The 23,491-nt window shown below is 29.7% G+C and overlaps 2 protein-coding genes and 1 pseudogene across 5 annotated transcripts; all 3 read left to right on the top strand.

Annotated features, from left to right (window-relative positions):
- The first annotated feature begins 13,899 nt into the window (after nt 1-13,899).
- Nucleotides 13,900-19,055, top strand: LOC114163911 (cytochrome P450 714A1-like). The gene is made up of 5 exons (XM_028048298.2): nt 13,900-14,560; nt 16,541-16,767; nt 17,279-17,532; nt 18,027-18,408; nt 18,492-19,055. The coding sequence occupies exons 1-5, from the start codon at nt 14,248-14,250 to the stop codon at nt 18,915-18,917; spliced, it is 1,602 nt and encodes a 533-aa protein (XP_027904099.1). The 5' UTR covers nt 13,900-14,247; the 3' UTR covers nt 18,918-19,055.
- Nucleotides 19,056-19,839: 784 nt separating this feature from the next.
- On the top strand, nt 19,840-21,791 carry LOC146883912 (GCN5-related N-acetyltransferase 3, chloroplastic-like). Of its 4 annotated transcripts, none has more exons than XR_014984432.1 (4): nt 19,840-20,411; nt 20,495-20,629; nt 21,321-21,377; nt 21,452-21,529. XR_014984432.1 is itself a non-coding variant. In XM_085666232.1 (4 exons), exons 1-4 carry the CDS (start codon nt 19,917-19,919, stop codon nt 21,549-21,551), a joined length of 711 nt encoding a protein of 236 aa, XP_085522358.1. In that variant the 5' UTR covers nt 19,840-19,916; the 3' UTR covers nt 21,552-21,791. The 4 variants fall into 4 exon arrangements, 2 of the variants coding, with proteins under 2 accessions (XP_085522358.1, XP_085522357.1); XR_014984431.1 differs by having other exon boundaries at nt 19,840-20,414; XM_085666232.1 differs by having other exon boundaries at nt 20,495-20,553; nt 21,452-21,791.
- A 548-nt stretch (nt 21,792-22,339) lies between these two features.
- LOC146883911 (uncharacterized) lies at nt 22,340-23,224 on the top strand (annotated as a pseudogene).
- Nucleotides 23,225-23,491: the final 267 nt, after the last annotated feature.

The following is a 23,491-nucleotide window of genomic DNA, read 5'->3' as shown; positions in this document are numbered from 1 at the left end:
TACTATTTCGATAAATTTTATCTAATTATTTTTTATTTTCTAACTCATTACAATCATACTTTAATATTTTCAATATAATTGTATAAATAATTTTTATTTACTACAATATAAAAATTTAATGTAATTGTCATGAATATTTTTTTATCACCATCCAACATATATTGGAGTTTAAAAAATACCAGATCTATGATAAAATTTTATTATGTTTATTATTTGTTCTTTGCGTCATTTTTTTATCAAACATTGAGTATATATGTTGATATTTGAAAAGTTTTCTTAGATCTCTAAGATATTTTTCATCTTATCATACCTTTAATTATATATTTGTTTTCATTTGTGTGATTCCTTCCAATAGTCTCCAAATTGTTTATAAGACACACATTTGTTAATTTTTTTATATTTATATTTTTTGTTTATTTTCATCATGTAGAATACTATTTCGATAAATTTTATCTAATTATTTTTTATTTTCTAACTCATTACAATCATACTTTAATTTTTTCACTATAATTGTATAAATAATTTTTATTTACTACAATATAAAAATTTAATGTAATTGCCATGAATATTTTTTTACCACCATCCAACATATATTGTGGTTGAAAAGATACAAGATTTATGTTAAAATTTTATTATATTTATTATTTGTTCTTTGCGTTATTTTAATCAAGTGATGTATTATAACTTTTATTAGTGTATAAAAAATAGATTCATTATAATTTAAAAAACTGAAGTAAACAAACATTTAAAATATATTTTAATTTAAATATTTTTTTTCTTTTATATCTTTTTAAGAATTTTTTTTCCTTTTATATTTTTTAAAAATATTTTTAAAATTTATCAACTAGGTTTCATTAATGTTTGCAAATTTAATAAATGTTTTGGTTCTCATTAAATTTTATTTGGTATTCTAATATAAAATGTAAACAATTATAATTTATTTCAAAGTATTTGATATCGAAAAAATAACCATACTCCTAATATTGAATATTTGATAATATTATGTTTCCTTTACCGTAATTTTTTATTATTTTATAAAATTAATTAAAATTAATATTAAAGTAGTAAGAAAACGGGTACGGGTATGGGTACAAGATTATACCCGTTACCCGGTAGGGATGGGGATGGGATAAAAGTTTGATATCCGTTAGGTTTGGATATGGGGATGGGGATGAACTTTTTTTACGAGGATGGGTATGGGATAGTGAAACCCGTCCCCGCTCCGCCCCGTTGTCATCCCTAATGTCCACCATTAATCTAAATATATAACAATGATGTAAATTCAATTTATACAGAGAATTGATCCACTTCAACACAACCAAAAATTTAAAGATTATGAATTTATAAATTTTATTCATTATATATTATTCAAATTTTTTTCATTTTTATTTGTTGTGAAACTTAAATTCACACAATTTCCGATAAATATAAAGTTACAAAAATATTATATATATATATATATATATATATATATATATATTAATAATCACAAGAAAAGTGTGTATGATGATTAATTAATAACAAAAAAAAAAGTAGCCCTCAGCAAGAACTGAAAAGGGATATAAAATTTACATTAATAATTGTTTAAGGTTTTATTTTGTTCACAATAAGGATGTAGGTAATTTAATAGTTAAAGATGACATAATAATTAATTAGGAGAAAAAAATAGTTTTACTAGAAAAATGTGTGTTAAATAATTCAGTTCTTCTATGGAAGGATATTGTGCTCACATATCAAGACCCACCTATATTCAAACAAATACTAATGTTTTTACTGATGTTTTTGTGGTAGATGGTGATTATAAAAAAATGTCATCTTGTTTTCAAACTGTTGCACATAAATATTACTAATACATAAAAGGTTAACTCTTCATCACACATTTTAAAATGATTAAGTTTAATATAGCCTTACTACAAAATAGAAATGGAGATTGGGAATGAAAAACAAAGGATTATGGAAAGAAGTATTAAAATAAAAATATGGATCTTGGCACAACTTAAAGGTGAGGAACAATGATAAGGAAGTATCATGGTGGTGGAAAGATATAAGTGTTGTTTGTGGAGAAAATCAAAACAAAACTGATTCGATGGCAAAATATTATGGAAAGTATGTCTAGGAAATAAGACATTTATGGGAGGATAAATGGGTAGATAAAATATCACTTTGTGACAAGTTTCCTAGACTGTAAGCCATATCAAATTGTAAAGAAAAAACCATTGGACAATTAGGTGAATGGAGTAATGGAATTCGGGTTTGGAAATTGAATTAGAGAAGAGTTAGAAGCTATGATGCACATACACGGATACTGATGCGAACACTACACAAACACAAATATGAAGATAGAACAAAATTGAAAAGGTATAGGACACAAACGCGATAATATATATATATATATATATATATATATATATATATATATATATATATATATATATATATTTGTATGACAATATAACCAATTCTGCTACAAGTTTATCATTAATGGAAACAATTTCTTCTTCCATTTTAGTTGTTGCTCTCGTTTTCGTTTCACCTTCTACTTTATCAGCTCATTAAAAATAATTACAATGAGAATAACTCTATAATATTTGTAGTCCCTAAACTTGAATACATTTATATACTGAAACTTTAAAAATTAATAGATATAGTCCTCTTAACCCAATAATATTAATTTTTTACGTGTTAAACAACATTTCAGGCTAATATTTGAGCTAGAACGTGTCAAACGGTACAAACAGTTTAAACGTCAACCTAAAATGTCATTTAAGTAAAAAAAATTAACGCAATTGGTTTTAGAAAACTATATTTATTCATTTTTAGATTTTGAAGAACAAATTGTATCAAAGTTTGGAATATAGACGAATTTCAATTTTGTGTCAAAGTTTAGAAACTAAAAACATATTTAACCATTAAAAAACCATCATAACAAAATTCAAAACAAAAAATATATATTTTTTACTTACAACTCGATTTCTACATTTCCAAAACAATCTTCCTTTGTTCTTCAATGTACTTGCTTTCATAAGTAATAATCTTTTCCTACAACCACGTACTTTTACTCTTAATCACGAAGATGAAGTTGATGTTACTCGAGACTTCAATACACGATTTCTCGGCATGAATCTAGAGATACAACATTAAGATTTCATTGAACAATGATAATCTAACAATATTTTATCATTAATCTCCAAAGAAAATCAACAATGGAAAAAAACCCTAAATCAACAAAACCCCTAAACATCCAAAACTCAGACTTTCACTAGGAATTTGCAACGCTTACAAAATCCCAATGAATCACTCCTCACACCATCAACAATGCCCTCAACGCCACCAACTACTCATTCTCAAAAGCTTCAATTTTCTTCCCCTAACCACGACTCTACTAATGTCAAATCCTAAACATCAATATTTAAAATAACAGTTCATCACTTTTTCTTTTTGAAAAATTACATGTATTAACATTAATAAAGTATGGACAAGAAATTGGTCCAAACTTTCTTGAGAATGATGATTTGTAATTTAGATATAAATTCAAGAATTAAAAATATATTTAATTCAATTACTAAATATGACTTATTTTGTAATTTCAATTTAAATGTAAATTCAAAGATTAAAAATATATTTAACCTAATTACTAATTAAGGCTTGTTTTTGAATTACAATATAAAGTAAAATAAAGTGGAGTGGGTTTGGGAAATATAGGAGGTGCAAATAGAATATCCAAATGCTCTTCATCCTTTTCAAAATTTGAAACATTGTTCACTTCTCTTCATATTTCTTAAAAAAAAAATCCCCTCCCCTCCAACTTTAAAGAAAAATCAAAACTCTCTTTCTACTCCATTTGCAATTTTCTTTCCACGGGCTAATTAAAGAAAGTGAAGATCATCATATATTGATACTTTGCTTTCGTTAGTCTCTTTCATTTCCCCTTTTTTCTTACTTTTTTTATGCATGCATCAGTAAGGACCTGGAATTCGTGGAAGCAATTTGAATTCTTTAACTTCACCTTGAAACGTTGATGGTTAGATTTGACCTTTCGTAGCAATAAAAAAATATTTGTTGTGTTTTTCTTTCCTCGTCCTCATTAATTCTAAACATTGTAGTTCAAAGTAAATAAAACTAGTTATGTAATAGATGTCAATTAAATAAATAATTTATTTAGTTAAGTGTGATATAAATGAATGCAGGTGTTGACATTTATATCAAGTTGGTGCAATTATCAACTAATTTGAGTTTGAGATATTGCGTGAAAGCATTAATATGGTAATGTTTTATTTGGATTGTTAATTAGATTTGGAACTTTAAATGTGTGTTATAAAGAGACATATGCATATATGCTGGTAAAGTATATTTGATTTTGGTACATGGAAATAAGTAGGATCCAAATACTGGACTTTAATAAATATTTTCGTAAATATTTTTATGATTCTAAAAGTAAATAATTTTAAATAGTTTTCACATTTAATTTTGTTTTACTTTTTTTGAAAAAAATAAATAAAAAGTACATTAATTTTATACATTTAATATAAGGTAATCATCCTACAATAATGGTAATACCTTTCATACACCGGTTCAACTCTCCAACTTAAATTTGATTTTAAAGACCATTATTGCTAAAAGAGTTTTTCTGTAGTTTTTTCTTTTTTCTTTTTATAATGAATTATGGTATAGTAACTCTCCATGTCTTTTGTTAAAGAGTTTTTGTCATTCCATTGTGACTCCTATTGTGATAATGATCACCAATAATATGATGTGTTTTATTAAAAAATGGTGTTTAAGTGAGAAAGCATCACTCAAACAATACTCTTATAATATTTGCTATGGAATTCATTACTTGATTAAATTAGTTTTAAAATGTTTATATGAGATGTAATCATAAAATAAGTTTGTATTATATTTTTCTATGCTTTACTTATTTAAAATGTTGTTTATTGAAGTGTGATGTTTGATGTGTGAGTGAGATGAAAATAAATAGATGTTTGTTTATAAGTCAGATAATTATTTGGGATGTATTGTATCTTATTATAAGTATTGAGTTACAGACATAGCTGACAATATCAAATTATACAAATTTATATCACCTATTTGAGGAGTGAAGAATCAAAAGGAATTTATATGTTTCTTATGAAATGTCTTAATATATGTTAATTATTTTATAAAATCGAAATGGTAGAACAATTTGACGTCAATTATATATCAACACTCAATACAATTTTACAAAGTAGTCAAATCTTTAACTGTTTTTTTTTTATTATTATCATGGCATTTGTTAAACAAAGAATGAATTATTTGAAGGGCTTTTGAGTTTATGATAAATTTGGGTAATTTTGATAGAGTCCTTATTAAAATTTTGTGGTCAATTAAATCCTAAAAATTTAAAATTTTTCAATTAAGTTCTTGCATATAAATGTTTTTGATAACTTATAATTACGTTATGTGACAATTATCTTGTAATGTCACCCTACTTAAATGTTGTCACACAATATTTTGTTACAAGATACCATAATGAACAAATCTTCCTCAAAGATTTATTGTATTTGATGAAAAAATTTCTTAAATTTAATTAAAATTATATATACAAATAACTAATAATAGATGATAATATATATATATATATATATATATATATATATATATATATATATATATATATATATATAAAGTATATACAATCATCCAAGTGATGTATGTCAAAAAATTTCAAAAATGAAACATAAAAGCTGCAAATATTCAACTACAATATATATATATATATATATATATATATATATATATATATATATATATATATATATATATATATATTCTACTCTAACAACTTAAAACCCTTATGGTCTCACCATTGAGCCTTTAACATGGGCATGATTATCTACTCACGTACAACATTTGATCATAGCAAGTAAATATCACAATACATAGAAAATATAGGGTAACCTAGTGAAAATTACAACATAATACTCAATACCATCATCTCAAATTAACAGTTATCATCAAGAATAAAATGTTTATCACACGAAACAACTCTCGTGGCTCAACCCTCATGGGTAACATAAACATCTGACTCTACTTTTAGAAGACTTGTGTACTGAATAGACTTAGAGACCATGTACCTATCACGACTCACTCCCGCCTCTCAAGAGCTATAATTATAAATACATGTTAGGACTATAAAGTCCATTTCGAGTAGGACTAAAGTTAATTTGTGATATCTGCGAGATACAATTCTTTATCGTACATTAGATACAAAAATCTCCTTTGACTCTCACAACTATATGGTTTTATCTATGTGAATCCAATATTAGTAGTTAGGATAGTCAGAACAAAATCACTTTGTAATACACTACCTAACCGTATATTAGTGTAGTACTCCCTCCCTAAGAGTCACTACAATCACATCATTAACACAATCACATATCTCATCTTAAATAGTAAGTTAAATATACAGCTAAGATCTAAAACACGTAACTTTACTCATTCATACATTAGAACATTTAATTTTTGCCTAACGAGCCACCTTAAAAGATAGGCTTGCTCAACAATAGCATGGCTCGCAGTCAAAGCATGTTACTCGAGCCCTTTGGATCTAAAAAAAGGAAATCACCTAGTAAGCTATTGGCTTGCTCAACAAGCGAGTACTCGGAGCAAATTTCTAAAAAATTTGTCCAACAAATGCATACCCGTCCAGCGACCAAGATCAACCTACTCTCTAGATTTTGAAGAAAATATTTTTGTCTAACGACTCTTTCCTCTCGCTTAATGACCCAACTATAGGAGTCGATTCACTTAGCACACCCAAAGAGATGCCTTACCCAGCTAGAAGAAAGTTGAGAGTTGTCTAGAAGACAAAATTCCCACTTGAATCTTGCGACTTTTAGGTGTCGTCCAATGGGACTACGTAAATCTAATATGTTTATCAGATTGAACTATTGGGTCTATTTGAACCATTTACTCTTTTCATGCACAAAAATATGTAATTTAATTAAAAATATTCTTAGATATTACAAATTGAACAATTTGATACATCATACTCAGGTCAACAATATTTACTTAGTTTCATTTTTATGAAGCGACTATGGGTAAGGAAGATGAGTGGGTTTGGAAGGATAATCATATTTATATTGTAAAATCAACCTATAGTAAACTCATAACAAGATCGATAGATATCGATGATGATCTATTTGTACAACTTTGGAATATTAAAGCCTTACCCATTGCCTTACACTTTGCATAGAAAGTAATCTTAAACTAATTCGCAACATGCGATAATTTGATTAGAAGAGGGGTGAGTCTGAGTACCAATGTGTGTGTCATGTGTGGCAAGTGTGAAGAGTTAGTTAGTGGGTCACCTATTCTTTAATTGCCCTTTTGCTCAGAGTATATGGAATTTGTGTAATAATTGGATTGGTATTACTATGGTACATCACTTTTTAGCAACAAACCATTTCCATCAATTTTGTATACTAAGGTTAAATAAAAAGGGTAATTATATTTGGAAGTGTATGTGGGTTGCTATTGTATGGACCATCATGATGCATAGGAATGGAATCGTTTTCAGGAGTAAGGTGAAGGATGGCGAGGAAGTATTCAACTTAGCCCAAGCCAAGGCTTGGATGCGGATAACTTATAAATTTTCGAATGCAAGATTCACACACTCGGACTGGTGCTTGTGTCCAGACTTGTGCATTAAATCAATAGTGGATTAGGAGTTTGTTTTTCTTTTTGGTTAGTTGGGGGATGCTTTTGTAGCTGCTTGAGGTGTAGTCTTGTCCACATACATCACATGGTGCTTGTTTGTTAGGTGTTTTGAGATATACTTTGTTTGCAATATCTTTTTGAAGTTACACTTTTACACAACTATTTATTTGTGCTCATCTAATGTGTCATCTAGACTAGGGCTATATAGCCTAGATATTTCTTTTGCAAAACACAAAGTGTGGGCTTAGGTATCAGATGGACATGCATTTAAAACAAAAGAGAAATCTTGCCACAAAGCTGGCAAGACAATGATTTTTCCTTGAGCTTGTGGAATGCCTCAATATTCTTTTGTCTCTTTGTCTTTAGAAATTTGTTCTATTTTACTTGTAGAATCGTTATCTTAAACTGTTATATTCTCTGTTTGATAGACTATATGTGTTGCTTTCTCTTTTAATTTTTTGCGATTTTGTTCTTTGCTTCTTTTTTTCTTTTATGTGTAAAAGAGTTAGAACACTTCAAATGCTTCTCTATTTACAATTTTTTTATTGCTGATAAAAAATCACATATAAATAACTAGTCTACAAACAAAGTTTAATATCTCATTCATTTATAACAACCATATCATCATCATAAATTTGAATCAGTATTAATAAAACTTTTATTAGTTTTCCTTCCCTTTGAATAGTTTTCCTCATAGTTAAACTTCACATTTCAAGAAATAAAGCTACTCACACTTGAGAATTAGAATAAGGTAACCAAAATGGTAAAAATTTAGTATATCGTAGAACTAACTGAGGGAGTCACTTCTCTCGACTACCTTACTAAAATTGATAACTAAAACAATGTAAAAGTAAAAAGAAAAAATTTATAAAGTAAATTTAAATTTACTTTGTTCGAATTTCTATTCAGACAAGAAATATTCTTAATTGCTCACATACTACAAGGTGTAATTAAATTTTGAAAGAGCTAAAATATGGAGAAGAATTAGAGAGAAAGGAGAGACAAGTTTGAATTCTAAGATAGAAAAAAAATGAAAAGTATAACTTGTTAAATTGATGAAACTCATGTGGGTATGTGGGTATATCATTGTTCTAATTAGTAACACCTTTGTATAAAAAAAAAGTAATATTATTTTTACAAACGAAATTTTAGCAAAGTTCGACAAACTAATTTTTAAGTAAAAAAAATAAAAAATAAAAGGTATATGGGTAAAAATTTTAAAAAGACAAAAAATAGAAAGGAAGAAAAAAATGGGTCTTTTAATCCAAAACTGAATATATATTTAGATCAATACAAACGGTCCATATTATATTATATTTTTATTACATTAAATATATTTCAAATCTATGTAAACATAATTCTTTTAGTTTTATTTTTCTACAATATTTTTAGATTTATGACATTATCTTAATTTCTTTTCAGTCTTCTCTTCATCATTAATTTTAATTGGTTTAGTGCTAAAATAACTGTGAAATAGAAATGAATTAAGATTATTAAGTTAGTAGATATATTTAAATTAAGATGTTCATATTATTTTTACATATTTAAATAGAAAATATGAAATATATTTATTAGTTTACGTCATCAAAACAATTATATATGATATTTTATAATTATTTTTTTAAATATTATCAACAACAAATTTAATAGATTTAATCTTGTTCTTACTTTTTAATTTAATATCTTACTTTTAAAATTGAAATTTCAAAAAGATACTTTATTTAGTAATAAGTTATTTTTTGTAAAAAAAATATTATTTTCAAATAACACTTTTATAATTTTTCTTTTGATTATAAATTTAAGGTTTAATTACTCGTTTGATCTCCACTTTGGTTGGAATGTTTCAATTTGATTCCATTTTTAAATAGTTTCAATTGCATCCTAAATTTTGAAAGAGTGTCTCAATTAGGTTCTTTAAAAAAATACTAACAACGTTAGTGCGTTAATGGCCTGATACGTGTCAATCTATCATTTTTTTATATTTTTTAATTTTTTGTGATTTTTTTTTTCAAAAAACTTTCGTCACGTGTCAAGTTCCTAGGGTGACACATGGCATTGTCAACGCCTTGTGCAGAAAACTGACATGTGTTAATATCAGTGTCAAATGTCATTGTCTTGATTTCAATTTAGTTATAGAAAAATTATTTTTTAACAAAGTTTTCTTTACAAACTTTTGACAATGCATATGTGACTGTACCTCAATGAATGAAAGAAATGTTTGATATGACATGAAAATAGAAGAAAAAGATTTGGAGTGTTGAAAAACATTGTCAAAAAGAAATATGTCTTTTCTATCCAATTTAGTCACAACTTTGTCAAAATAAAACAATATTGTTTTTCTCCCAATTGAGATAAAAAATACTAATTGTATAAATGTTATGCTGATTATTTTTATTAAAAATGACTTTTTAACACATTACATTATTATATATTATTAATCTATGTTTTGTTAATTCATGTGTTTTTATAAGATTAAAACTAATTAAGTATAAATATTTTTAAAAATAAAATAAGTATTTACAACTAATATATTATTAATCTATTCTTTTATAAGAATAAATTAATTAATATCATTTATACAATAATAAATTTTGTTATCTTTTAATTGTGACCAAATTTATTATTTAAATAAATATTATACTAATATTTATATTAAAATTTAGTGGTAAAAATTATGATTAGCAAAACATGGGTTAATAATATACAATAATATAATATGTTAAAATGTTTAATAAAAAAAATAGTATAATATTTATACAAACAATAAATTTGGTCTCAATTTGGATCTGAATAATATTGCTTAATTTCGAAAAAAAGTGAATATTAAAGTGAATCAGATAGACATACACACACACACACACACACATATATATATATATATATATATATATATATATATATTGACTAAATTAAAATCAAGACAATGACACCTAACACGTGACAGTATCTTGTCATGTGATAGTGTCATGTGTCACCCTAGAGACATGACACGTGCCAACAAAATTTTTGCAAAATAAAAATAAAAATAATAATAAAACCACAAATTGACATGTGACATGTTAACACCGTTATTAATTTCTTTTTAAAATGACCTAATTTAGTTACTTTTTCAAAAGTTAGGATACAATTTAAACTCTTTTAAAAGTAAGACCAAAAAACATTTTAAGCAAAACAGGGACCAAACAAGTAATCTTTAAATTCATAAAGTGAAATGTTATATTACAAGTAGGATTATAGTATGTCTACTCAATAACTTAAGTAGTTTCAATACAGGAATATACAAATTTTTATATTGAAAAAAACATGTTTTCACAATATTTTTTCAAATCATAATAGACCTAAAGGTAAAAGTGTAGTTGTTTAGATTAAGAAAAAGATAATTTAAAGTAAAGAGAAAGTGTGTAAGTTTATAAATAATTTAATGAGTATAATAGATAAAAAATTATATTTCATAATAAAAATACACGAAAATAAATTACTAAAATTTAAATAAATTGATTTTATTTTTTATTATTTTAATTATCTGTTTATTTTAATGTAAAAATTATATTAATATTTTATGTTTTGAATACATTTCTTTGTCTTCTTATCACATTTGAAGAGAAAGTTATCAACAAAAATTGTTCTCATTATCCGTGCATTGAGACTTTGGTAGATGCACTCTCTAACATTTCTTCCCTATCTATGTTTTGAAAACAAATATGGAGTAAGAAACAAACTAACAATTTGAGAATTAGAAAAAAATCTTACATAACAATATAAAATCACTTTCCAACCAATAGAAAAAATAACTCCCATAATTTTAACACAAAATTTTGTACCAAAAACAGAGAAACTACAAATATATGTATCGATACAATCTCTATAAAAGTCAACACAAATCCCAAACTTTTAGAAGTTGCATCATTAGTACGTATTAATTAACTTTTGGGTACCATTAGAACTTATATATTGGAAGAATTTCTCAATCTAATGCTTATATCAAAAGATTTTAAAATAAAAAAATATGTATATAATTCCTCATATTTTAGTAGAAAATTACCGATCAATCTATCTTATATATTTTATAATAACATGTATCACAGCTTGTAATGAAACACTTTGGTGAAATTTATCATACATTCTCATTCTCCATATCCAATTAATGGAAACTTCACGAAAACAATTGAATGACTATAAATAACAATTGCAAATTCGCAAAAATACCTTACAGAGCTAAATATAAAAAGCTTTAAAATGAAAAAATATATTCAGTGAACTCTTTTTTTTATACTTACATACTTACAGAAAAAATACATATAACACAAATTCAATTATTAAGAAAATGAATTTTTACATTAAAAAGTAACCCATATAAAGATCTATATATAAAATACAACCTGTGTGTTTGTTTTCTACCTAATTTTTTAGAAAATGAATATGAAAACCCTGGACGAGGTATCCAGTGTTGTGAGTGATGGAATCTTCACAACTGTATAATCCACCATTGAAAAGGACCACTCAATGAATACAAGTTGAAGGGCCTGTGGAGTCTCTGGAAGAGTGCACCACAGTGTGATCACAAGCTTCCACCATTGACTTTCATTAAAAGTTTTTTTTGTTTGTTAGGAAGCATAAATTCTTAAGGAAGAATCCAAGAAAGAAAACACAATTTTACTGCATTTTCTATCTTTTGAAATATCCAAAATTTAATCTCAAAACTTTAACTTCCAATCAATACAACATTGAGATATCATTATTAGTTTTAAATAACTACAATATATTTGAATTGATTTAAAATTATAAGTGTACAATTGATTCATCTATATCAATACACATAATTAGATATAATTGATAAAATATAGTTATATTGAATTATTCTAAATCTACTATCTACTATCTTCTATCTTCTAAATTGTGTCATTTAATTGATGAAGAAAAAGATGAATAATTTAATGTCGCTGAAGAGAAAAAAAAAGTTGAAAACATAAAAGATTTATAAACTCAATCTAAATAATTAAAACTAAAATTTATATATTAGATATAACTTATTTTAAAATGGTCCAAGCAATTCATAAATAGAAGTTGAAATAAAGTTTATGACCAACACTATTCAAGGGGTGAAAGAGCATGAATGTGTCCAGAAGACACTCAATTATTAAACTAAAAAATATTGATCCGTTACACTAACTCACATATGAAAACGACCTTTCAATATGAAAATCACGGACGAGAAATAATTTGAATGGTACTTGTGAAATTATGTATTGAATCTGCTTTAAATAAAGGAAAAAAAATGATATGACACTCCTATAAAAGGCACTATCTTTGGGCAATAATAGAAAAAAAAAAACAAAAATTAAATAATAAGCTGTAAAGGAAACAGAACAACCAAATATGATCATAAAAAATAAATATATTGTGGTGAAAAAACAAATACCTAAAATAACTTGAAAATATAGTTTATTTGACCGAGGTCAAAGTGACCAATTGAGGAAGAAAGCAGAGGTGTGGGGTAATGGACTTCCTTTTCTAGGACACACCAAAAATTGGAGCAGATGACAGGTATTTGTCATTAAACACATCATGAAGCTCATTAATTTTTTTCTGATTCAGTTCATTAAATAATTTGACATTCTTCAACACATGTCATTCTTTAATTCTTCACTAAAATAATTTAGAAAGTCTCATCACAGAGAGATTATTTTTTTTTTTTATAACATAAAGATAAGGAAGGATCTCTCTACATAAAATAGGTCTAGTCTCTCTTTTGCTGCCAACACTCTTAACTGTAATATATGACAAATATAAATTATTAAACTAACATATCATAAAATTAATGAAATATAATATATAACTTTACTTTCATTTGTTGTGCATTTCCTTTCAAACTTATTAAATCTTATATAAAATATGCTAATAATGCACACAAAAAAGAAAAAAAGAAAGGTAGTTAAGCTCACCACTTAATTAATTGCTTAATCATCCATTACAGTTGTCAATTTGAAAGTTATGTAAACAATAATTTTGTATAGTTTGATAAGTATCAAACTCTACAAATGATGGAAAATGCAAGTCCTCCTTGTTAAACACTAATAATTTAATAAACAAATAAATGCTTATCCTTAATAATCATCTGACTTGTGGTCCATTAACATAAATTTTTCCACTGAGAAAGCATGTGAACATATAAATATAACATGATATCATCATATTACATATATTCATTCTTGCATAGATATATAAATCTTTTGCATATGTCAGAGGCTCCTGCTACAGTAGTCCTTCTCCTTCAGCTCTGGTACACTTTCCTAGGGATTCATAACCCAATCACAGTTGTAGAATCTGTCACTACCCTTTACTGCACCGAAGTCACTTCTCTCTCTTCTTTCCCACCCTCATCTCCATGCTAAAATATATAAAACAACACTCCACAACAGGCCAAAATAACCAGCTTTTGATCCCTGATATACTAATATATAATATTATGTGCTGAACACGCTCTCTGGTGTCTCTGGTGTGCTATTTAGATCACAAGAGTGAAAGGAAGAAGCAACAGAGAGAAAGGTAGAGATGGAGGAGGTTTTTGTTGCCATGAAACTAGTTTTTTCAGTTGCTGTTGTGGGGGTTCTGAGCTGGATACTCTATGTGTATGGAAGTTTGTGGCTTGAGTCTCAAAGGGTGAGAAAGAGGATACAAATGCAAGGAATAAAAGGGCCTCCACCTTCTTTTCTGCATGGAAATCTGTCTGATATGCAGAGAATTCAAGCTCAGGCTAGCCTAGCCAAAGCTTCTATTTCAACCTCCAACGGTTCTGATCAGTATGTGGCTCATGACTGCACTGCAACCCTCTTCCCCTATTTTGAGCACTGGAGGAAACAATATGGTACTCTTCTCTTCTTCTCCTTGTACTTTGTTCTCATTAATCTTAACCAATCTTTCTGGATAATATCTAAACAAATCTGGTGCTGAGGATGTTGGTCACTCTCAAATATGCTTAAAATTTCTGCATGGTTTTAGATTTGGACCCTCTTTCAACAAGTTTATTAGTTAAAAAAGAAAATAAAAGAAAAACCTAGTTGTTTCTTCCATATACTAACTTATGGACTTACACCTTCATAGAATCATTTTCATGTAACTTCTTCAGAAACTTTTACACTTTCTCTCAATCCATTATATCTTCTTACTCTTTCTTGCAATAAGTATTCAAAGCAAATGCATTCACTACTGTTTTAAGGTTCAAGTATTTTTTGTATTGAACCACTGGCCTATACCAATAGTTTCAAAATTTTGCAATCATGATTTTAGAGACAGGGTATTAGCTTTTGCCGAAAGTCAAGCTAAGTGCTTATGTGCCTAACTGTGCTCTTCTGCTGGAGCACTAATTTTAAGAATACTTGGTGGGGTATCACGATTCTGTAGCTTTTGCCTTGTTATCTTCTTTAGTGGTGAAGCAAGGTGCCAGAGGGCAAAAAATCCTGTGTTTATACATTTGGTAGTACCTAGTTGGATGAGTTTTTGACATGACATAAGTCTTTTTGAACATTCTTCCTTAGTCTTTATTTTGTTGATACTTAGCAATTTGGGATTGAGGTGGGATGGCAGAGAAAAAACAGATATTTTCCTAAAGAAAACATGATCTTGACATTTAAAAAGTTAATAATACATGATGGGCACCAAAAGAAGGAATATATCTTTTGCAATCTTCTTTTAGCTTTTAAGTAATTAAGCATTATGATTAAATATTTTACAAATGTTCTGAATTAATCTACATATTATTTTTGTATTTTCATTTTATGTGTTAGATGAAAAAAAAGCAGAAAAAGAATATATCCTTCCTTATTTCACCACTTGCAGTCTTGTCTTGCAGAAAAAAAAAAGAAGAGGTTTCTCCACTTGCTGCAAGTTGAGAATCCAAAAGTAAAATTGAATTGAAAATTAGAAAATTCCATGAAAACTTTGAGAAGGTTTTGGAAATGCTAAAGGGAATCTCTCTCTCCCTTCTGTTTAAACAATTTTAAAGAACATTAGTACCAATAGTATAAATTTCTCTGTATACATAGCTACTCTCTTGAAATTTATTCCTAACCTAATTAATGCAAAAGAAAAAGGATAAAAAATGAATTAACAAGTAAACATAGATAATAATAATAATAATAATAATAAGTTTGACCGGTGTGGGCTCTACAAGATACATTAGTATCTTATCTTCTACTGAAAACTAAGACTGTTCTGCAAAATCCATACTAAATCATGCAGGATAAGCCAACAAGTTGTCCACTCATGGAAAAAATCAAGCACTACCACCCTCTATGGATTCATGTCATATCATTAATATTTTTGAGAAAAATGGATTCATATCATACCTTAACTGTATGACAAATACATTTGGAGTTCTCAACTTTACAGCTGTTGTGTTTCAATTTGGGTACTCGTGGGCCTATGCTGTAGGCTATATAGCAACTCTAAGATTTATCTATCCTATGGATTATTTTGTCTCATATTTTCCTCTTCTCTTTCTTCATTATTATTCAACAACAGAAACGTATACTAACGTATACTTGTACAATTTCAAAGAGTTTTGGCATCACATCCTTTATCATATCTCCTTTTAATATATTATGTATCATAGCTTAAATTTATTAAAATAAGTATAACTCGGATAGTTCTGTAGTTTCCAACAGATGTGAATAATAATACACTAAAAAATGTTATGTTAACTAAATGTGGACCATGTAATGACAGGAGTGAGATCAAGTCTCTCTATTATTATAGTATATATGATCAAAATTTGTACAAAATGGCATGCATTATGCTTCTGTTCTAACAGTTAATGATTAGGAGACGTGAATATCTGGTCTTGCAGGTCTACTGTACACTTACTCCACAGGGATGAAACAGCACCTGTATATTAACCAACCGGATCTAGTACGAGAAATGAATCAGTGCATCACTTTGGTTTTGGGTAAGCCTACTTACTTAACAAAAAAACTTGAACCTATGCTTGGCAATGGCATTTTGAGAGCCAATGGTATCAGTTGGTCACAGCAGAGGAAACTTGTTGCAGCTGAATTCTTCATGGACAAAGTTAAGGTATGTATAAATTTTTAACTATCTGTCACTACCTTATACCACCACCCCTTGTCTATTTACCCCCCGCTTTTTTTTTTTTTTTTTCGTTTATATTTTCAGCTAAAAGTTATAATAAATGTCCAATTGGTTCTTACAAAAAGTATATGAGATATCAATTCCTAGGAAAAATTAACTATTTAATTATTACAGATGAAAGATGCTTTAGTTTTCTAATTCATCTGAATTAATAATTTTAGGATTAAATTTTAGGCAACTGAATTAATATCAATCAATCATGTGTTAGTAGAGAGAAAATGATTGAAGGACTAAATTATCCCACCTCTGTAATTTTTGACACTAATGAATTAAATATTTTTGCTCTTGGATATTAACTGTCTCCTGCATGTTTTCTTAACCAAGTTAGAGGAGACTTTGAGAAAGTATTTATAAAAGAGTATGTTACATTTCTTATATTTGTAGTTTAGTAAATGATTCTTGGTAAGAAAGTGAAGTTCATGACTATGTATTGCAGGGTATGGTGGACTTAATGATAGAGTCAGCGCAGCCAATACTATTGAAATGGGAGCAAACTATTGAGAGCCAAGGAGGTGCCACAGCTGAAGTTAAAGTGGATAAAGATCTGAGAGGTTTATCAGCTGATGTTATTTCAAGGGTTTGCTTTGGCCATTCTTATTCCAAGGGAAAGGAAGTGTTCTCCAAGCTTAGAAGCATGCAGAAGGCCATGTTCAAGCATCGTGGCTTCCTTTTTGGCCTCGGCAGTTTTCGGTATGTCAATCTTTTATTAATCTAAAACGGATAATATTTGTTTTGAGTCACTCAATGATTTGGTGGGAATTAGTTCTAGTTCTTACATTTTAAGAAAGTGAATTTAGTTCTTGTATTTCTAAAATGTGGTAGATTCTGTTGTTCTGTCATGTCAAAATGAAGTGTACTAGATTATTGAATGAAACCACTATTTTTCCGATTTTTATAACGTTAGAACGAAAATCAGTTTTAACCAAAATTTGAGAACTTAATGCATTTTACCCTTTAAAATTCTACTATCTTACAGTACAATTCTTCATACACGTAAATCTGCAGAATTGTAAGAGTGACACATATAAAAAGGCATCATAGAATGCTGATTATTTTGATCTATATAATCTATATATAACCTTGAGCGTGTCTTAAAAGCTTTATACATGCACATCAAAATGTCACTAGACGAATGGTGAGTTTATTTGTGGCCTAAAAGTTTATTAATTATTAATTAATGGCAGTGAGAAACTGAGTTTCAAGTCAAAGAAGCAAAATGAGATAGCGAATTTGGAGAAAGAGATAGAGTCACTGATATGGGAGTTAGTGGAGAAACGCAAGAGGGAATGCTCAGAGGCATCCTCATCAGAGAAGGATTTGATGCAGCTACTGTTGGAAGCAGCCATGAGTGATCAGAGTCTGGGGAAGGACTTTTCCAAACGGTTCATTGTGGATAACTGCAAAAACATTTACTTTGCTGGTCATGAAACCACTGCTGTAGCAGCCTCCTGGTGTTTGATGCTTCTTGGTTTGCACCTAGAATGGCAGACTCGTATAAGGGCTGAGGTAGCTGAACATTGCCCCAACGGTATACCAGATTCAGATTCTCTCCCTCTGTTGAAAACGGTATGCTCTTTGGTTTTCAGAAATCATATAACTAGTCTTGCATCTCGTAATCTTATGAAACTGCTCTCTTTATTTGTACATAGCTGGGAATGGTGATTCAAGAAGTGCTACGTTTATATCCACCAGCAGCCTTTGTGTCAAGGGAGGCATACGAAGATATCCAAATTGGAAACCTGGATGTTCCTAAGGGTGTTTGTTTGTGGACTCTGATCCCAACCCTGCACAGAGATCCTGAAATATGGGGAGCAGATGCTAATGAGTTTAAACCAGAAAGGTTCAGTGAGGGAGTGTCGAAGGCCTGCAAGTATCCACAAGCTTATGTGCCATTTGGGTTGGGTACTCGTTTGTGCTTGGGAAAGAACTTTGCAATGGTTGAATTGAAGGTTGTGCTAGCCCTTATCATCTCCAGGTTTAGCTTCACTCTCTCTCCTAATTATAGGCATTCTCCAGCATATAGAATGATTGTTGAACCAGAATATGGTGTTGATATTATCATTCAGAAGACTTGAGAGGCTCGTAGCTGATGATACGGACAAATAAACTCCAGTGAACCTGCAAGCATTTGAGTTTTCTTTGACATATGTGTGTTTTCTGATGTAGACACAAAACTATTGCTTAGTTATACAAGAGTTTCTTCTGGACTTAAATCCCTTTCTTTTAGATGTTTATCTATATGCTCGGTTATGAATAGTGATCATGCATAAACTTGTGCTGGGGAGAATAATTTAATATTATATTACAAGCTTTTATAAAGTACAAAATGTGAAGGAAAAAGTATCCATCTTTTTACACACTATACTTTCTCTACATATTTTGAAATGGTGTATGATCATCGTTGTCAACGCAATAAAATATTAGAAAAATAGAGTGGTAAAATTAATCTCGAATCTTATCTCCTTTATCTCGTGTGATTTTTCATTTTAAGAAGTTTAGCTTACATGGAAAAAAATTACAATCGTCATGATATCATTCAACATGCATTTGTCAGTGGGAGCAAGTGTGTATGTTCTTTCTAAAGTAAAAGTGATATCATTATATCTTATTTTATGATGTGGTTATATATATATATATATATATATATATATATATATATATATATATATATATATATATAAAGAAAGAGAGGAAGATATACAATAACTTATTAAATAAAATCAAGTTATGTTTATAGAAAATTGGAAGTGTTGTATAATAGAAAATAACTGAACAAAAAGATTTTAACATATTAAGTTAATCATATTACATTTTAAAACAATTTCACGTAAAGAGCAAGAAGTTATATATGTATAAAAATGGAGTTACAAAATATTAACAAAATTATAAAAAAGTAATGCTTCATCATAAAACTCAGCAAGCTCGTGAAATGTGTAGTAAAAGAAATTGATTTAAAACAAAATAAAAGAATTAATTAAATAGAAAATAAGTTAAAGATTGGGGTGGTGGGAATCAAAGTAGCAGATTCAGTTTCATTATCCATTTCATACGTTGCCCAAGCACAGAGAATAAAAATGGCGGCAATGGGAGTTGCAGCACAAACGCGGTTACAGTTAGAGAAGCGCGTGTTAGAGGGATTCGCTTCAAAATCCATGGAATTGAGATGGGTGAGTCGAAGAAGTAGCAAAAGCTCTCAGCTTGAGAAGACGAACAAGCCATTGAGACCGCTTTTCCCAATTTACATTTCCACCGACCCACGCCAAGTCGATCCTCACTGTCTCGGAGACATCTTCGCGGATTGCAACTACTCTACCCAAAGATTTCCGACCCGAACCGGACCTGAACCCGTGGACATCCACAAACTCCGCATTGCTCTGTCTCACAGCGCCGTGGTTGTCTCCGTCTTCTGCAACCTCCGCCACGTAAACGCCGTCGTTCCATATCACGACAATTCATCGTCTTCTTTAATCGCAGATTTCTTCACGCCGGTTTCTCCTTCACACGATCAATTGGTCGGGTTTGGCCGGGCCGTTTCCGATTATGGCCTCACCGCTCCGATTCACGATGTCGTGGTAATAAAGAAAAATGAGAAAGTGGTTAAACCCTTGTTCTTAGTTACTGAAGTGTATTAACGTGGTTGAGTCTGTTTCAGGTTATTCCTTGTTTGCAGAGAATGGGGATTGGTCGGATGATAGTTAAAAAAATTGCGAGGTATGCAGCACGACACTTGTGTTGTGGATGAGACCTGATCCTTCACCATGAAGTTATTGTCATGTTTTAAGTGCAGGTAGCATAGATGCACATGCTTTGCTTTCTAGTTAAGTTCGTCCTCACTTAAATAAAAACAAACTTAATGTTCTTATCTGCATTCAATTTTCTCAGTTTCATATAAAAGAGAACAATATTTTCTAACCTGATTGTAATTATATTTGTTAGAATTAGTATCAGAGTAATCACATTTAACGAGGTTGGACTGGTTAAAACTTTAATATAGAGCAACAAATTTGGACCTTTGTCAATCCATGATCACTTAATTTAATTTTTGTAGGTTCCACAATCCTATATCATTATAAGACCCACATTCTAATTAATGTTTTATTTGGTTGTTAACAAAAGAACATATGTTTCTAAAATAGAAAAATATTTTTTTATACTATTATTCAGGATTTCATTTAAGGTCTTATAAGACTTAGTATTGAGTTAATGATCTTGTGTATGACCCTCGAACAGAGATGTCCTTCTATTTAAGCATTGAGAAAATACTTAGTATAGGTTAATATTAAATGTTAATGCAAATTATTAGGTTAAACACTGCTTGTGATCGAAAAGAATATCAAAAAGAGGAGTGATGGCGTATGTCGTTATCCTTCTCCTTTTTCTTGGTCGTAGACATGGTAGCATGATGGTACTTTCTGATTTTCTTTTTCAGATAAAGAAATAAATCATCAAATATCTGAAAATGCTTCCTCCTTTTGCAGAGTGCTTGCAAATAGAGACATATACGACATAGCAGCTCTTTGCTCAGAGAATGAAAGGTTGTTCATTGTTCTTTGGAGTTTCGAATATTGTTCCTCTGTGGATAGCACCTCACGCTTTCAACTTTTTTCAGGTTACTTTTTAGGGCGTGTGGATTTGGGGACGACCTTTTGAACTCCACTACCATGATGTACAGAAGAACTGTTCCATTAATAACCCAGGGAGGTGAATAGGCAGTTTCTTGTGCAGGGCGAAAGCGATTGTTAATTCCACCTGTTATTGAGGGACCCAATGCCACTTCAAAAACTATAGTATAAAGAGCCAAACTACATTGAATATAAAACAATAAGAAAAATGAAAGATTGTAGTCTGATTAGTTAGAGAAGAAGCTTGACATTACCATTTTCTTTGTCATTCATTGTATATGTAAATTCAAGTTATAAATAGGTAAAATTTGAAATTGCAAGAACACATTTTGTACAGAGCACATCCTAATTTAGAGTAAAGTGCCAAAATGGTCCTAATTTAAATCTGTATTTTCACTTCAATCCATGATAATTTTTCTTTCTCAAACCAATAAAAATATTATCTTTGTAGAAGACTAAAATGGTGTGACAAAGAAAGATAAATTTGATAACTGATTTGTCTATTTGAGAGACTAAATTGATAAAATAAATCCGTTGAGAGCTTTTGTCCAGATGTTTGTACTCTATGGCCAATTTCTTTGTCGTGCTAAGTTTTACCTTTTCCCCTTGCATAAACCCATCTCTGATTGTAGCAGATTCCTGTATGCCTGTATTATACTTAGCAAAGCGGAGAAATGTTAGGAACTAGGCATGAGGGTTTCCCCAAACAGAGATTTGGTATAAAAAAAAGTCTGATATCGAGGTAAGGCATCTTTTGAAATACCGCAAAACTTGTTCACATCTTTTCCTGCAAAATCCTTATCTGAGGAGACTTACAGAAGACAACATCCCTTCAACTTCTCTTCTTTTCGTTCCTGGACTTTCTATGGGGATAATATGGTTATGGATTCCAGCATTCAACATCACTTTGGAAGCGTGAATGGTTTGCTGTTGGGTGGATTGATATTAACAGCAAATATTGAACTAAGGTTGTTGATTCAGGGAGTGCAAATCCTGTATGGAGAACCAAGTTTGCCATTCCAGTTGAGGACTCTGCTCCAAATCTCCTGGATTTGGCACTGAACGTGGAAGTTTACAGTACAGACCCCATATTCTTCACGGAAAAGCTTCATGGCTCAGCTACAGTTTTTCTCAGGGAGTTTCTTGTCAAGCAGGTAAAGAATTTTAATTTGTATTTCTAACGAGAAGAAAGAGCCAAATCCCCACTCAGGTATCTGATCATTTCATAATTGATGACCTAACATGGTACCTGCTCTTCTACGTAACCATGTTGATGAACCATGAGGTTGGTGGTGAACCAAGTTACCATGAGACAGGAGAAACAAGTTACCAAGAGGTGGGTGAACAAAGCTACCATGAGGCAACTGGACCAAGCTATCTGCTGCCTAGAACAATAACTCCTCCTCCACCGTCCTCACCATCAAATGTTGGCTATATTCCCACCTTTTTCCCACTAAATTATGGCTTGTCTCCAAGCTACACAGCCCCTGGTACGAGGGTACATGCCGGAGGTGCAATGGGGTTAGGTGCTGGAGCACTAGCTGCTGGTGCTGTAATCTTTGGTGATGACTTCATGTCAGGATTTGGTGTTTCTCCGGACCTGGGAGATTCTAGTTTCAGCCTAGAAATGGATCCTCCTTTCTAAACAAGATTTGACCAGCTTTAAGTAAATATATGGTCGTTGTATACGGGTTCCACTTCCACATTCTTACGTGTACTTCTGTTAGAGAAATGCCGTGATTCATTGACAGGGCAGAAAGATCAAGTTATTTGTTACTTGGTAACTTGCTAAATTTTCTTTTAGTGACAACTTCTCTTTAATAACTTCATGCTAACGTTTTTGACACAAGAAAATGGTCTCTTAATATCAAAATCATGGATCAAGAACTGCGCAAGATCATATTTTATTGCATGTAAAAATAACTACTAAATTATAAGAAAAGAGCGCAAATCAATATGAACTGCACTGTCTGAAGTTTGTCACATCCCAAAATCAAATATATAAATTAAATATCACTTGTTAAATG

This window comes from Vigna unguiculata, chromosome 9 (genome assembly GCF_037176805.1).
Source record: "Vigna unguiculata cultivar grain cowpea cultivar isolate G323 ecotype 2 chromosome 9, ASM3717680v1, whole genome shotgun sequence".
Lineage (NCBI taxonomy): Eukaryota > Viridiplantae > Streptophyta > Magnoliopsida > Fabales > Fabaceae > Vigna > Vigna unguiculata.
The sequence above is the reverse complement of the archived record's forward strand: the minus strand, read 5'-3'. Positions and strand labels throughout refer to the sequence as shown.